General features: G+C 43.7%; 2 protein-coding genes across 2 annotated transcripts; one reads left to right on the plus strand and one right to left on the minus strand.

Moving 5' to 3' along the window:
* Nucleotides 1–395: 395 nt before the first annotated feature.
* Nucleotides 396–10,571, plus strand: LOC143125792 (pre-mRNA-splicing factor RBM22-like). The gene is made up of 11 exons (XM_076287536.1): nucleotides 396–483; nucleotides 2,354–2,407; nucleotides 4,243–4,272; nucleotides 4,410–4,542; nucleotides 5,670–5,770; nucleotides 6,119–6,291; nucleotides 7,429–7,629; nucleotides 8,350–8,514; nucleotides 8,873–8,961; nucleotides 9,464–9,595; nucleotides 9,711–10,571. The coding sequence occupies exons 1-11, from the start codon at nucleotides 430–432 to the stop codon at nucleotides 9,848–9,850; spliced, it is 1,272 nt and encodes a 423-aa protein (XP_076143651.1). The 5' UTR covers nucleotides 396–429; the 3' UTR covers nucleotides 9,851–10,571.
* On the minus strand, nucleotides 10,518–16,938 carry myoz3a (myozenin 3a). Its single transcript, XM_076287537.1, has 6 exons — nucleotides 16,796–16,938; nucleotides 16,092–16,185; nucleotides 14,150–14,310; nucleotides 13,176–13,332; nucleotides 12,789–12,972; nucleotides 10,518–11,522 (listed from the first exon to the last, which is right to left on the minus strand). The coding sequence occupies exons 2-6, from the start codon at nucleotides 16,177–16,179 to the stop codon at nucleotides 11,339–11,341; spliced, it is 774 nt and encodes a 257-aa protein (XP_076143652.1). The 5' UTR covers nucleotides 16,180–16,185; nucleotides 16,796–16,938; the 3' UTR covers nucleotides 10,518–11,338.
* Nucleotides 16,939–17,138: the final 200 nt, after the last annotated feature.

The following is a 17,138-nucleotide window of genomic DNA, read 5'->3' on the forward strand; positions in this document are numbered from 1 at the left end:
GACAGGTCAGCTGTCAGATCATTAATTTTGAGTCAGATGGCAGAGCCAGGTTGAACAATAGTTGCCTTTCATACGAAATCAAATCACTGACGGCAGTATAAGGCTATGCCCCCTTGGCTACAGTTGCTCAAATGAGACATCATTCAACTTTTTTGCTCATTATGACTGTTAAAATGTTATTTTGTGTTGTCAGAACTGACAACTTACACCTTTGATAGAAGACACATTCTGGGAAACTGATTCAGCGAGTAGCCTGTTGAATGTAATATAATGCTGTTACCCAGACAGTAAAAGATATTACCATGGCATTCTGTTTGCTTGTGTAGGCTATCATGACCGAAGTATGGTACGATTTCCCGTAGTGCGCAAGTTGTGCGCAACCATTCAGCCAGTGAGCGGGAGCTCTGAGCGAGTCGAGAGCTGTGGAAGATGGCGACGTCCTTAGGAGCTAACACATATAACCGACAGAATTGGGAAGATGCGGTATGCTGTATTAATTTGACTGTTTATTCTTCTATTTTACATGGGCATATATGTTGGTACTCAAACATCCCTTTAGATTAAATCATTACGAAATGCCAGCTAGCAGTACAACTGTTCCCGACCGTAGGCAAGCATGGGATCTCCTGCTTATTGACTGGTTAGCAGGCTAGCTATACCGAAATGTTTTGAACATGGTTATAGAGAAACATCATTCCTTTAACTGTGTAGTCTGTACGGTTGTTAAATAGCTATTGCTGTGCTTGCCTGACTTTACAGTCAACAGTAGTTCAACAGCACAGATATCGTTAAGCTAAATTGCTAGCTGTGCTAAAAAACTAGCCCCGGCTGATTAGTGATAGCCGTGTAGTGCTAATTAGTGCCTAAACTAACAACGGTGATAACGTTAACCAGGTAGAAGCTAGCTAGCTAGCTACTAGCTAGCTAATTATGTCTAGCTCTATGGCTAGTTGTGGTCTGATAAATCTAACACCAAGTAGCTAGTGTTTACATCCTCATATCACAGGCAACAATTGTCTGAATTACAGTTGTACCTGGCTTATAGCTTGCTGGTGCAAACTGGAAATAGATGTCATGTCTGTGGTGTGTTGTGGTTTGGTGGACAACGTGTCAGTTAAATTCAGGTAGCAGCTAACGTTAACGTTAGGCTAATCACGTCTGAAGGTAACAGGTAAACATGGTAACACTGGCCTTTTAACCCTTAACGTAGTTTTAACGCTTAAATGAGATAATCTGGCAGGTCATATCTCTGATTGGGTGTAACCATGCCTTGATTTAGCTGGCAAGTTTTTGAGGTCTTGTGTACGCCTTGTTTATAAGTTCAGCTGTTCGTGTTTGTCTACACTTGCATTCTTGCCAAGGCCATCTCTGATAGACGATAGATTTGCACACAAACCCCATGCTTCCTCCCTCAGTCTGCACCATTCTGTCGATTTGTGCAACGAAAACACTGGACTGGATGTTTGACAGGACTATTGAAAGGCAGTATTTTTCCGTAGTTCTAGTCTTATAGCCTCGTCACCAGACCCTTCTCAATCAAGTCTGGTTCTGGAAAAGGTTCATTGCCTTACGACTTCCAGCAGGGGTATAACTAGCAGTGAAATCTTGTAAAGGAAGGTTTTAAATGCGGTTGTTTACTCAATTCCAAAGAAATACACGTCCATGCCAGATTAGCAATTGTATTTGCGTGCCCGTGTTTTAGGGTAATTGGAAACGGGCTTTAATGGCATCTTGGCCAGGCGGACCTGCATAGCAAATCCCGAATATGCCGAAAGTTCGTATGGATATATCCAGGCTAGTAGTCTCTCAGTCTACAGGGAGTTTCCCGGTTGCAAAGGGTGAGCGATTTGTAATATCTGCATAGTGAGACTGGAGCCCCAAACTCTTGAGTGCAGAGTGATGTAAGGAGACAGACAGATTATATTTAGTCACACTGATGAGATGGATGTTACTGAAGAACCTACCGGGATAGAACTTGGATTGTAGCCATACTTGTTACCAGTGGGTATATTGCAGTGTTTCCCATACATTGACTTATTTGTGGCCCACCACAAAATCAACATTGACCACCACACAATGATTTTCCAGGTTGTCCTAAATTGTGCTAAAATCTGGTTAGCATCATAAGTGCTAATTTGTTAAAAACTGTTGCAGTCAAGTTAATTCTGCAAACCAACCACCACAAATGGAATTCAATTCTCTGGGAAACACTGTATTGGTTGAGTGGTTGATTATTGGATGAAACATGCAATGAGCTGTTGAGTTTATTTCTTGCTGAGACCTCTTTGAATGTGGATATCATAGTCAACACTTGATTTATTTATGGATTTATTTATTATTTTTTTCCACACAGGACTTCCCTATCCTCTGTCAGACATGCCTTGGTGAAAACCCATACATTCGAATGGTAAGTGGTTTATGTTTACTTAAAACAAATGTCTAGACTGAAGAGTAGGGATCGACCGATATGGATTTTTTAGTGCCGATACCGATTTTTTTCCATCAGCCTAAGCCGATGACCGATACAGGCTGCCGATTTTCTTGAGCCGATATTTGGAGCCGATACTGCTTTTATTTTGCTCCCTCAATTTACATCATACAAATGACACATAATTACACAAATGATAACAAATGTTATAAGTCTCAATTTAAAAAAGGAACATTGAACTTATGGATGGGTGCACTGAATATGGTTAACTGTGCAAAATGCTTTCATCAACATCTTACAACACAGCCTTGATGACGCATTGCTTGCTGACATACTATAAGACATAATTCAGGTCATCACAAAATGTCCTTTGTCAACACATTTAAATAATTTAAGAAAACAATAAGCCTGAAAATTAGCTATTGAAATAAAGTGCTTGATTTGTAATTTAAGACTGCATGGTTTCAATTTTTCTATGTCTATATTTTTCTAAAAAAAGCTGCCAGATGTCAACCACAGAACATAAATCAGCAGAGGAAAATAACGTGGTGTCAAATGTTTCTGTTCTAAACGGCATTAACGTCAAAAGGTAGCCTATATAAACATATCTCTCAGTTTTAAAATCTCTCCTTCAGGTAGCGCAGCACTCTCATATCGCTGTGATGCGTGTGTCCCACTGAGTGAGACAGACAGACGCACACACAAACTTCTGTTTGGTAGCTGACGAACCACCATTGAACTGGATTGATAATGATAACGTTAGCAAACGGCTCTAAACCAGTAAGGCATACACGGTATGTCTGGTACATGATAAACGTTAACACGAATTAATATTCAACTACATATAACACGTCTCTCATTATTAAAGCTCTGATATCACTGCGATGGCAACTCCGCCCGCTCGAAGGGAGAGGGGGAGGGAGACGCACACACCACACGCGTCCAAAACTCAGCCAGGTGGTCGCTGAATAAAACTCCCACAAATACCACGGAACAACGTCGGCATTACTTAATCATATGATTGACCAGTGTTCGTAACAGCTACCGCTACCCCATGCAAACGGATAGCCTACAACTTAGTGCAGCTTCCTAAATACAATGGCAAGCAGTCTTATAGAAGAGGGGCATTCAGGGAGGGAGACACACACACACCACACGCGTCCAACACTCAGCCAGGTGGTCGCTGAATAAAACTCCCACAAATACCACGGAACAACGTTGGCATTAATCATATGATCAGTGTTTGTAACAGCTAGCTACCGCATGCATATGGATAGCCTAGCCTACAACTTAGCTATTTGCAGCTACCTAAATACAATGGCAAGCAGTTTTATAAACGAGGCATTAGCATTAAATAAAGTAGGCTACCTATATCATTCGCATTTTCCACTTGGACCCACAAACTTGCTTCCACCTTCAAAGTGTATGGCAATATTTAAGCTAAGTCAAACAGTTAAAAGATGCTTTGAAAGTTTAAAGTTTACTGTTGTCTTGAAGAGCAGGCTTCAGCTCTGTTCGTGGGGGAGGGGCAGTCTGCACGTGAATTGCAGTCTCCAGCAACACAGAGCTGCCTGTGGACGCCTGTATGTAAATAATGCGGGGGAAAAAACTATCGGCGAACGCTTATCGGCCGATGCCGATACATGTAAAAAACGCAAATATCGGCCCGATATATCGGCCGGCCGATATATCGGTCGATCCCTACTGAAGAGTATCACGTTTATCCCATGCATGCATGCAGTTTATGTTGTGAATGCAGATTTGTGTTGTCTTTGATACATGTATGATTGTTAATTTGTGTTGTCGTCTGATAGACCAAAGAGAAGTATGGCAAAGAATGCAAGGTAAGAACCGAAACCTGAACTACCTGCATAACGATCACTGTCCCCATTTGGCATTTTACTTTGTTTTTCTACACAATGGTGGTCTGTACAATAAGTGGGTTTGCTTTCATTGTCCATATTTTGATATTTCTCGTCAGATCTGTGCTCGTCCTTTTACGGTGTTCCGCTGGTGTCCTGGCGTCCGTATGCGCTTCAAGAAGACCGAAGTTTGTCAGACGTGCAGCAAGATGAAAAATGTCTGCCAGACCTGTCTGCTGGACCTGGAGTATGGTAAGAATTCATTGGGAATGACTTTCTTGCAGGGTTCCCACGGGTCATGGAATTTCTGGAATAATTATATGCTTGATGTGTGAATGTGCATTGAAATGTGTGAATAGCTGTCATGGCATACATTTATAAGTTGGGTTTTAGTGCCACCTTGTGGATTATTTTAAAATAGGAAATCAGTCACAAATTTCTATGGTACTTTAATTTGACGTCGGGTCAGTTCAAGTAGAGGTTTGCGCAGGACTGATTTTGCTCCCGTCCGCATCTGTAACATGATGTCCCGCTAAAGCCCGCATGCAGGAGGGATTTCAAGTTTTGACAGTGAGCAGCAGGAACGAATTGAACCCACGTAAACGACAATATAGGCTAGGCCTGCTATCCGTCAGTTATGCTTAAACCCTGTTTTTTAATGCTGCCTAACAGAACATCCAGCTGAACTATAGTTATGTACAACACTAATTTAATTTTACGCACATATTTAATCTGCGGGAGTGCGGAAGTTTGTCCCGCACCCGCGAACGCGCCTCTCTCATCCCGCCCACCCCCGCAAAGAGCTTTCAAAAGTTGTCCCGCTCCGCGCTCTTTTGCATCACGATCCGCGGGTCCAGACCTCTAAGTTCAAGTTCAAAATAAACAAGGAAGTAGTAGCTGACAATCATTCGAACCACGTTAACGTAAGAATTGAAAGGACACATTTTAATGTACATTTTCTTTTGCATTTATTTGCTGTTTTACAAATTGAAATTCACTGAACTGAAGATTTTGAAGTAGAAGCCATATATCTACTTCTGTCTCAGACGTTATGAATATGTTAGCTGTCTGTCTAGTTGGGCAAACGGTCGCGCAATAAGGACAGAACAATAGCCATCATTAGTTATATCACAACACCACTCAGAAACAGTGACCGCAGCCCCCCAAAAAAAGTTGTTCTACTTTTAAAATAAGTTCTGTTTTATGAGCTGCTAATGATGTCATATTCCGAGGCCTTTGACACAGTGAGGAACTTCAGCAGCTCCCACAGAATACCAAGCGTGTCATTAGCGCCCCGGCAGTTCTCATTATCTCTGGGATCGTTTGATGGACCCCATCATGACCTGAAGTCATTTAAACATTCTTCTCTTGATTAACAGGCCTGCCAATTCAGGTTCGAGACACTGGCCTGGCCGTTAAGGACGACATGCCGAAGTCGGACGTGAACAAGGAGTATTACACGCAGAACATGGAGCGAGAGGTAACTCGAAACCAAGTACTACTCACCATGATTGTTATTTTGATACCACAGATGAATGAAGACCCAGTCAGACCAATTGTAGGAAAAATCAGGAACAGAGTTTTATTTACAATTGATAAGCATCAAGGTAGAGACAGAATGACTTCCCCTAAAGATCTATCAGCTAGACAAACAAATAGTTAGGGTTTAAGTATCCTTCCAGGCTGACGGGAGATGCCGTTGGTCATCCCATCTTACGTGGACTACACTGAATCAGACTACGATTAGTGGCTACCTGGCAGTCCGGAGCAATATATTCATTGATATGAGATAATGTAAGTATTCATGACCTATTGGTGCTTCCCTCAGATCCAGGGCTCTGATGGCACCCGTCCGGTGGGCTTGCTGGGCAAGGCCCCGGGCCACAGTGACATGCTGCTGAAGTTGGCGCGCACCACGCCCTACTACAAGAGGAATCGGCCACACATCTGCTCCTTCTGGGTGAAGGGAGAGTGCAAGAGAGGAGAGGAGTGCCCCTACAGGTCAGAGAGGGGAACACTTGGCCCCGCTACAAAATCTGTGTTGTTTTTTTTTTGTTTTTTTACGCCTAGAGTTACTGACACTGAAGATCTGAAATGTTGGGGGCCCCTGTGTCAAAATGAGCCATTTGAGATGAAAGTTAAACGATTGTGTTGTGTTACATGTATATTCAGTAATCCTAGCTGTGAGTTTTATTGAGGTTGTTCAGAAGCACATGTATTCTTTTACACAAACATACGTCACAGACCACTTGAAGGTGCAAACAATATCAGAGTTTTGGTTGATTTGACCATCGGTTAACTTTGCACCAGGCATTTTAATTTGGATAGACAATAGCAATACATCATAGGAGTAATTAACGTCAAAAAATCTAGACTGGAGTAACATTTGACACCTCCGATATGTTTACTGTTCTAAAGATGTCAAATAACCGCTATAGTTACCAAATTCTTAGCCAAGGAGCCAGAAGTGAACAAACATGGATGGCTATAAAAACTGTGCTTTCATTATACAACTAAACACGACAAATTACTTTTATAACCCTTGAGCCAGCTCCTTACTATGTGATCTCAATGGCAATGCAGCGTTTGTTTGCACCTCCAACAGCATGGCGTACCTGGTTACCGCCCAGAAATGCCCACAAATGCCCGTATGTTTGTGTGAAAGAATAATTGGCCTGTTGAGTTGTAGTTTCCTGGAACATGAGCTAGGTGGCAGACTTGAACAAGATTTGACAGGACTCATAGGGCTATACAGACACAAGTACTATATCAGTATCCTGATTTTCACTGTTACACACAGTATTTACCTCTCACACACCTTACACAGTATTTACCTCTCACACAACTTGCATTTTTGTAAGTATGGTATGGTGCCCCACATTCACCCATAAACCCCCTTGTAGGCTGCTGCTGTGATTCATCTGTATTTTTGTAAAAAATAATCTCATATTTGTCCTATGTATACCAAGTGTCATATTTGTCCTATGTATACCAAGTGTCAAATTTGTCCTATGTATACCAAGTGTCATATTTGTCCTATGTATACCAAGTGTCATATTTGTCCTATGTATACCAAGTGTTGCACATTTAAATGGTTGCTGGTTCTCATGGGTTTCTGATGTGCTGATGTGTCCTTAGGCACGAGAAACCCACAGATCCAGATGACCCCCTGGCGGATCAGAACATCAAGGACCGCTACTATGGGTTAAACGACCCGGTGGCAGACAAACTCCTGAAGCGAGCGTCTTCCATGCCGAGGCTAGACACGCCAGACGACAAGTCCATCACCACCCTCTACATAGGAGGCCTGGGAGACAACATCACCGACTCCGAGCTCAGGTGGGAAGATGGTTTTGAATTAAATTTTCTCAATATTTATGCCTTGAGGTAATGCATTATGTACAAAGTGATGTATTGAAGGCATATTCTTTATTCTTGTATATTTCTTCTGCATGGGCTTTTGAGGATTTAGGTCTTCAATATTCAGAGGGAGATTGATATGCTTACATATTAAGTTTAAAAAAAAATCAATTCAGAGTGTTGTTGGTCAGATATATAACTCTCTGCACAGAACATGGCGACATGTGTAGAATGAATAATATATTTATTGGCTCATTTTGTAGGAATTCTGTATTCTTGGCTTGCAAAATTGTGTTTGGGAAGAAAGAGTGAGCAGATGTGTTTTTATGTTGAGATTATCTACAAAAATGTAATACCCTCATCTGTATAATGCTCTCTCTCTCTCCTATCTCTTTTTATCTATCTATCTCTATCTCTCTATCTATCTATCTCTCTATCTATCTATCTCTATAGATCTCTCTCTGTCTCTATCTCTTTCTCGCTCTATCTATCTATCTATCTCTTTCTCTATCTCTATCTATCTATCTCTCTATCTATCTATCTCTATAGATCTCTCTCTGTCTCTATCTCTTTCTCGCTCTATCTATCTATCTATCTCTTTCTCTATCTCTATCTATCTCTTTCTCTATCTCTTTCTGTCTCTCTCTCTCTATATAACATGTTGTGAATCACTCATCCTCTTCCATTGGCCTCCTGCAGGAACCATTTCTACCAGTTTGGCGAGATCCGCACCATCACAGTGGTGCAGAGGCAGCAGTGTGCCTTCATCCAGTTTGCCGCGCGGCAGGCAGCAGAGCTTGCTGCGGAGAAGTCCTTCAACAAGCTCATCATTGGTGGACGCAGGCTCACCGTCAAATGGGGCAGGTCAGTTCGGAGCAGCAGAGCAGCCTGTTATGTGCATTAAATGTGGTGCTTTGTGATGAGTGGAGCCACTATGCTTGTTGATGTGCTTTAAATGTGCTACTTTCTGGGAGTCAATGTGCCGGGGTTGTTTTAATGCGCTATAAATGTGGTGTTTTGTGGAAATAAATCAGTCGGCTTATGTGGCATGTGGCGTGTGCCAGTGGGGAGTTATGCCTCTTAACTGTGTGTGTGTGTGTGTGTGTGTGTGTGTGTGTGTGTGTGTGTGTGTGTGTGTGTGTGTGTGTGTGTGTGTGTGTGTGTGTGTGTGTGTGTGTGTGTGTGTGTGTGTGTGTGTGTGTGTGTCGTGCTGCTTATTCAGGTCCCAGGGAGCCAGAGGGAGAGAGAAGGACCAAGATGGGGTCAGCGAGATGGGAAACAGGCTCGAGCCCGTACCAGGACTCCCTGGAGGTAATTGTGTGTTTTTGAGAGAGAGGGAGACCACGAAACAGAGTGTGTGTGTTTTAGAGAGAGGGAGACAACGAAACAGAGTGTGTGTGTGTGTGTGTCTGTCTGTCTGTTTGAGAGAGAGGGAGACAACGTGTGTGTGTGTTTGGTGTGTGTCTGTTTGAGAGTGAGGGAGACAACGAAACTGCGTGTGTGCGCACAACTGCATCTGTATGAGGATGTTTATATATTTATGTACAGTATGTGTGTTTGTACGTTTGTGAGGGCAAGGGTAGAAAAATCATAGTCAAAGTTCAATCAAAGGTTGAATTGCATGTTTGTTTTTGTGTGATCTTTGGAAAACACTTATAAACACAAATAAAAGTGCCTTGCTCTGATTATGACTCACTCGTGGCTGTGCGTGCTCGTGATCAGTTCCACTGAGAGGAAGCACAGAAGCAGTGTGGGATCAGGACACTGACCTCCATATGCATTGGTATTAATGGGGTATTTTGTGCCTCCTCAGCCCTTCCCCCACCCCCTGCCCAGGAGGAGGAGGTGCCTACCAACTACTTCAACCTGGACCCAAATACCTCATCGGCAGTCATGAACATGGCCATGCCCCCTCCCCCTGGCATACCCAACCCCCCACCTCCAGGTGCGCAGCTCCGTCCAGCCTACTATTACCTTTTTATCAGATTTGATCTGCATTTAGATGTGGACAGGGCTGATTTGACCTATTGCTTTGTGTGTGTGTCTGTCTGTCTGTCTAGGTTTCGGACCGCCGTTATTCCATCCCATGGGGCCGCCCCCGCCTCCACCCATGGGCCTCAGACCTCCAGGCCACATCCACTACCCTTCCCAGGATCCTCAGCGCATGGGCACCCATGCCACCCGCCACGCGGCAGAGTAACGCCCTGCTCCCTCTACCTCAGCCAGCTCGCTAAGTGCCAGCTTCGCACCGACCTGATCAAAGGAGTGTTCTCAGTCTGGTGCCATTTCTTCGGCTTCGTAGCACTTTCTCTGAGAGTGGAACACTTGGTGAGGGGAAAAATGCCCATCAAAGACTGAGTGGGTTGAGGTGAATCCTCACACTCGTAGTCTCTACTTGCCATATAGTCCATGGATGTGAGCAACACTGGCCAAATGGCTGCCGAATAGACTTCCATAGAAATAACTGTTGCTTACCCGACAGTTATAATGTATTGGTTTAACAAGAGATATCTGTTTTCACTTCTGCCACTGTCATCTTTGGACAGTATTTTATGTATTATGATTTATTTTTATTTTTTTTATGTTTACTTAAGTTTAGTTTTTAATGGTATGTGCAGCTGCTATAAGTTGCTGTATGGATAACCTATGAGTAATTTTTCTTCTCAAATCACATCATGAATTAATACTCAAAATTGAGCAGTTGATCTTTGATGATTTGACCTTCAAATCAGCTCAGAATTGTTTAAGGTCCAAACCATTTTGATCTGTTTTTTTAAGCAAACACAGTACCAACATGTTTCAGCTGATTCACAACATGGATTTCCCCACTGTAAGTCAGGACAACAATTCACAAATGTAGACTCAGATCACACCAGTTACAGTCCATTTTAAATAATAAAATTTTCCTTTCTATTTGGCAATCCAGCATATTTTTGGTGTCTCTATTTGGCAATCCATATGTTTGGTGTCTCTTTATCAGGATACTGATATGATATTCTGACAGAATACCATATTTCACAAAAATAAATAATGTAAAATTAAAGTGCCCTATATTCTTGTCGATGACCTGTAATGCATAGCATCAGTCCAGTGTGTCACACTTGCTGCCTCCTTGCTAACAATAAATTATCTCTTGAAACGCAACACAAAGGAAGCTTTAGGCGTCCACCTTGCACGGTGGTCCCAGATAGTGGTAGAGTCCGGAGCAGAACTGGGCATCTGAGCCAAGTGGGAATTCCAAGTGTATGGTTTAGTGACAAATGTGGGTAAGTTAAATTTATTAGCTTATTTGCCGTCTACCCCGGAGTTGGATAAGGGTATGCATATCGTTCTGTTCTCTGTAGGTGCAATAATCAGTCTGTCCGCGTTAGCTTACTGTATGCATCCTCATATCATACTCTGAGGATGACGGCAAATAAGCTTCTCAACAAGTTGTCGTGTTGACTTACCCAGCTTTGCCACTAAACCACTTGGAAATGCCCCCCAGATCCGCCCCTGAGTCACATGCTATCTGGTTGGCCTAAACTGATTGCATAGGCCCAGTCTCATCCAACTCACACACATCCAACACATCAGTGGCCAGTAGTGAGAAAATGCAAGCGCAGGTACGAGCCAATCTCAGTCTCTCTCGCCCAGGACAGACGCCCCCTGGGGGTTGGCTGGCGTTATGTGACTGCTGTCTGGCCCGTCACAGGTCTGAGGACTCCGGGGTGTAGTCCATGCCCCATCCTCGGGGCGCCCGGTTGAAGTTGGGCCGCGAGGCCATGCGTTCCAGCACGGAGCCTGGCAGGTTCTGAGAGTCGACCTGCTCGAAGTTGATCACTGGGATGACCCGCTTGCTCGCCATTTGGCCGCCAAATGGCATCGCCGCTCTGCAAGGGTGAAAGACAGAGAGAAGATGGAAAACGGAAAAAACCCAAGGTAAGTTTGCATGCCAATACATTGTCTTTAATGCCTGTTGCCATGAGCCTACTCCTGGAGGCACAGGCCTCATTGTCAAAGCAAAGACCCTTTGCTTTTCCTTGAGACAATACTAATGAATGTAGATGCTATGTAAAAAAATAGCATTGACCATTATTTCATAAGAGAAAAATATAGCTTGAGGGTGATATAAGTTGTGTTATGAGTCAGTAGTATATGTGTCACAGCACAAGGCCCTTGGTCAGTTGGACTTGAGAAGCCCACCCTCATCCCCAAGTAGCCTATATTGCTTAATATGCTATGCAGAGGAAAAACGGAATGAGTCTCCAAGGCTTCGTTTTATGAATCTCAACATTTTTTTGTCAGGGTCTCCTTTTGTGTGGCTGTATTGGGTCACAGGAGTGACGCAATTCGGCGTGTCAGGGAAACTGGATCTGCGTACGCAACCAGACTTGAGGGGCTGACAGGCATGCGATGGGGGCTCCTACGGGTCATCTTTCCGCAGTGGCCCCTTGCATAGCTGTGGATGACGCTAGTTGCCAGGGCCCAGATCTGCTTTCAAGCAGGAAGAGGGAATGGAAACAGGGCGCAGTGCCACAATGCTAATTTAAGAGATAATGGTGATTATAATATGATAGTCGTATTCGGTCATCATCAGATCTATTTCAGGGGGATGGCCATGAGTGTGTCTTAATATGCCCAGAGCCTGTACTTGAACCATGGCCACGGCACTTAGACCACGACCAGTCTGGCTTTTGTTACTGGAGAGAAGACCCATGCAACTGTGATCATTAGCATTTGTTTATTATTAGGCTTTCTTCTGAAGCTGATATTGAATGCTTTGACCTTAAATGTCCTTTGCCTTGATCTCCATACTAATGTATTATCAAAGCACTCAAAGGGATTCATGAGTTGGCAAGAAAGGAGGTGCAGGCCATAGCCACTGCTGTTTAATTTAGCCATCAAGTACAGTACCTTCCCTGAGGACCTCCAGAGCAGCAACTGGACACATCTAAAAGTGTCTCTAAAGCTTTAGCTTTGTTGGCTACACTATTTATCGGATACTAAAATTTTAGTAGTAGGTCATCTAATATTATGCTATGTTATGTATTCTATTGGGTTCATTACTTTTGGAATACTTTTGGAAATTGATGGTTTTAACTTTTGAACAGCACGTCTAATGTTTTAATGACATGTCTGTTGGCAGTTGCTCTTACCTGTTGAAACACCTGTAGTTGGAGGGTGGGAGTTTCTGTGGGGGCTCTGGGAGCTGGGAGCTTAGGGAGGCCACCAGGTTGTCGGTGCTCCCCAGGGCTTCCCTCCATGGGGAACAGTAGGACTTTGGGATCACAGTGGCATTGAACTTCTCAGTGGGGATTTCCCTCAGAGGGCCAGAATATCCTGTAGGTAGCACAGTGAAGGTTGGAAAGCTCAGCTTGAGAAGGCGATAAAAAAAAATTCCCTTTTAAATGTACTGTTGATTTTAATGATGGGAATGTTGACAGGTTAAGGGAACGTAGAACTTCACTGAACGTGTGTATTTCTAACTCTCTGTGGAAAACATGCTCTCCATTATAGGATTCCTCGAGCACACGGTCCAGTACCTGGAGCGAGGACGTTTGGGCTTCCTTTCTTGGCCACCGTCATCTTGAGGGTGTTGACAAGGCTGGTTTTGCCAGGTATGATGTAGGTGAGGTTCTCCTTCCCCATCTCTGGCGGGTTCTGTGTCTGGTTCTCTGCGGGGGTCATTTCAGGCTGGTCCTGCAGAATCAGACAGCTAATGTTGATGAGTCATGTATCTAGTCAGCCTTGCATAGTGTTGCCGGCACTGAGGTGTGTGTCCTACAGAGAAATATAAAGACGTCTTCATCTCGACACTATATTGACAGTTTCTTCTTAATGAAATGTGTGTTTTCTTTAAAATATTAAATATTTGTGTTCAGTTGCAATGTGAGAAGCTTTAGCAGAATGCTAAGCTCCTGCTTCCTAGCCACTGTGCCACTGTTATCCATAGGTTTCAGCTCATAAATACATAGTAGGAAAACAGTGAGGGAGGATGGATGTGGAGAGTCTCTCCGCCATTAGTCCCATAAACTGAGGCTGTCATTTCTCCCGTGCGTCCTCTCATTCAGTCCCCCTGAAGGCCCCTACTGTTCTCAGCCATGCAGAGCAGCAGCTCACAGCAGAAAGTGAGAGCACAGGAGTCAGGATTTCATAGCTCGTCACGATCCATAAAGCCAGTCCTCATAAATCTGGCTGACGTGCTAAGTAAGGGGTTGCGCAATATGCTCTGACAGGAGTTGACTGGATATCTGTAAGTCATGGTCCAAAAGAGTAATCTGATGAAAATCTACTGCATGGTGTGTCATTTGCATTGTGTTGATTGTTGTATCAGTAGGATGGAAAAAAACAGCAGGTGCCACACCACAGCTACTCTGTTCATTCTCAGAATTATTAAGAGTGTGAATTCTAAATTCTCTTTATTAGTGCATACGCAAACTTATTTTTGATTGGCTCTCATTGACATGAGCAAACAGCAAGTCTGTGAAGGGAAATGTGATATAATGTCATATCTTACGTATGTGAAGGGGTTGCTGTTGACAGTATTCTCCAGGGTGAATTTCTCAACTCGTTTTAGTCTCTCTTGAAACATTCGGGATCCTCTGTTTGAATTCAAATGCAGTTCTTCCATCTGAACATCCTTAGGGGTACTGATTTTCTTCCCTAGGTTCAGCCTCTCTGACGCACACACACACACACACACACACACACACACACACACACACACACACACACACACACACACACACACACACACACACACACACACACACACACACACACACACACACACACACACACACAGATGTGAATGTAATTTAAGGTCACAGCATCAGACAGTTTTATTGAGAAGACACTGATATAGATAATGGAGACCACCCAACATGGAGGGCTGTCTCTCTCCTCACCCCTGAGACCACTTATTAGCGGACACTCCTGATATACTCTACCCCTTAAAAAGATCAAAAGTTCATAGCATGTTAAGTGGTGTCCCCCTTGGGTCAGCCCACAGGACTCCTTAAATTTAAAACTGTATGCGTGTTGTAATATTTGGATTAAGAGGTTCAACACTCTGGCACTCTGTTGAAATGATGAGAGGATGCGGCTGAGTGCTCTTCGGGGTTTGTTGTGGACATCCTACCGCATGGATGACAGACGTGCTTATAAATAGGTTGTTTAGGAAAAAAACAACATCTGAGGAGGAGCTGTCCAGTCCCTGTCTGTAAGTTCCAGTGCCATGCCAGCGCACGTGGCGGGATGGTCCCTGAACTCAGCTGGATAAAATTCCCCCCCCCCTTGGGAGAGCGGTCATATTCAGCTGAGTTCGGGTCGCCTCAGTATAACACACACACACACACACACACACACACACACACACACACACACACACACACATACACACATACACACATACACACATACACACACACTGGCCACCACATGGCTGAGGTCATTGGAAAATAAACATACAAATAAACAAACACACAAACAAAAAGCCCTGGACGCCATCCGAAGGGAACGCTCAGACGGTGGGCGGAGAGTATGGTCTCTGCTCGCTCGGACAGGACGATCCCGGGGTTTTACAACCTCGGCTGGCAACAGGGGAGAAAGCCTTTGATGTGTCTCCCACGGCTCATGTCACAGGTAATTTTAGACACTTATGGTGGGTGCCAACAAAACCGCTTCAGACCACTACACCACACTGGAAGAAAGGAGCATTCCTTGGACTGATCTCTTCATCAAACATGCTGTGTGTGACTTAGCTAAGGCTATTGTGGGTTTAGTTGTGTATTATGTGTCTTTACTACAGTGGAAGTTGGTAGTGATATGATATTTTCATCACTGAAGTACTGGTAGTTACAATTTCTAAACTTTACTGACTTAAATCCTCACGAATGAAGTAGAATGGCATTCCATTAACAGCTTGCATGCATTAAAATAAGAAGCCGTTTGAAGACCGCAGTTAAAAGCAAATTGCACTTTAAACACACTTAATAAAAGTGATATCCAAGGCAAAGAAGACTTTTTTTCATCACATTTGTTTTTGACAGAATTATCTTGGTATAGCTAATGCCTACTCCAAGCATTTCAACACTACTCATCACTGTTCTTTACTGATATTGCAGCACCATTAAAGTTAGCATGCTGGCTCTATGTCTTTATTATTGAGCCATTAATCATCTGTTGCTATAAAACGTTTGGACCTCCAGTCGTTCTCTCTTCACCAAAGCTACTCTGGTGTTCTTTCTCACACACACACAAACATTTGATTTTAATGTTTGAGTTATTATTATAATGATTTAAATTTGTGTTGCTGCCAATACATGAAATTTGACACACCATGACTGTGTAAAAGTGCAAAGCTTAGCAAATATAAAGACATTTTTGACTGTAGATGAGAGTTAGTCATGTAGGATTTGTGTGGCTTGTTTAGTCCCGTTCGTGTGGCTTGTCCTTACCTCCTCGGACCTCACGGCTCAACGCCATGGCCTGCTGCTGCCGCTGCTTGGCCCAGTCGTCAGGCACTCCGTGCATCATCATCATCATGTTCCTCTGTCAAAACACATTAACACACAAAATGTTAATTTACCATTTCTGCCCCATATATATAGATATAGACATATAGATAAAAAGAAGTTCTAGGCTAACTGGTGTATCAACTTCCAGTGAGTTATGCTAAGCTCGCTAATGGTCTACAGTCTATATAAATGGCTATTGCACACATGATATAAATGGCTTTCCACTATGCATTTGTTGGACACAGCTGCATTCAAACAAGTAAAAAATGTTTTGTTTGGGTTCTTCGAGAGGTATTTAAGGTATATGGAGGGACAAACATCCCTTCTGATATTAATTACAGATAACGAATACTGGCTCATTGTTTCATATTTTCACTGACTCTGCTTTTGTAATTGACATGACCATACACCTCTGAGTGGTCTGTCACGGTCCCTCACATTTTCCTCTAATCCGTCAGGAATAAACAAGACATATCAGGTCAAGACCAAAGCCCTGGTCTGATGGATTACAGGGGAACAGATACCCCCAACCCTCAACCTCTACTCTGCACATAGTCTGTCAACATCCACCCTGGATTAAGTGACTGTCACATTCACACACTTCCCTCACACAGAAACTCAACTCTGCGCTGTACAGCACTCACCTGTGTGGGTGTCCTGTGGAGCTGATCAACGGACTGTGGGTCTGGCTGAATCTCGGTGCTTTATCCTGGGCGTGTGTCTCACTGAGCTGTCCCAGAGCCCGTGTCAGAGGTGGCGCTGGGTTGCAGCTTGTATAGACAGAGCCTCAGCTCGCCTCTCTTACATCACAAGGGTAATTTTAGCCAAGGGGTGAAGGAGGATGACTATGGGGGCTGTGTGTGTGTGTGTGTGTGTGTGTGTGTGTGCGTGTGTGTGTGTGTGTGTGTGTGTGTGTGTGTGTGTGTGGGGGGGGGGGGGGGGGTTAGGGGAGGGGAGAGGTTGGATTTACACCCCTGACCCTCCCCT

Source organism: Alosa pseudoharengus, unplaced genomic scaffold (genome assembly GCF_046254945.1).
Source record: "Alosa pseudoharengus isolate Yale_2024_CS ecotype anadromous, Long Island Sound unplaced genomic scaffold, YU_APseudo_1.1 YU_APseudo_1.1_scf_16, whole genome shotgun sequence".
Taxonomy (NCBI): domain Eukaryota; kingdom Metazoa; phylum Chordata; class Actinopteri; order Clupeiformes; family Clupeidae; genus Alosa; species Alosa pseudoharengus.

Coding starts and splice junctions, on each gene's coding strand:
- LOC143125792 (XM_076287536.1), top strand. CDS start 430: ATGGCGACGTCCTTAGGAGCTAACACATATAACCGACAGAATTGGGAA. Junction 484..2,353: donor GACAGAATTGGGAAGATGCG/GTATGCTGTATT, acceptor TTTTCCACACAG/GACTTCCCTATCCTCTGTCA. Junction 5,771..6,118: donor CGCAGAACATGGAGCGAGAG/GTAACTCGAAAC, acceptor TGCTTCCCTCAG/ATCCAGGGCTCTGATGGCAC.
- myoz3a (XM_076287537.1), bottom strand. CDS start 16,179: ATGATGATGATGATGCACGGAGTGCCTGACGACTGGGCCAAGCAGCGG. Junction 13,333..14,149: donor ACAGCAACCCCTTCACATAC/GTAAGATATGAC, acceptor CTGATTCTGCAG/GACCAGCCTGAAATGACCCC. Junction 12,973..13,175: donor CCCAAACGTCCTCGCTCCAG/GTACTGGACCGT, acceptor TGCTACCTACAG/GATATTCTGGCCCTCTGAGG.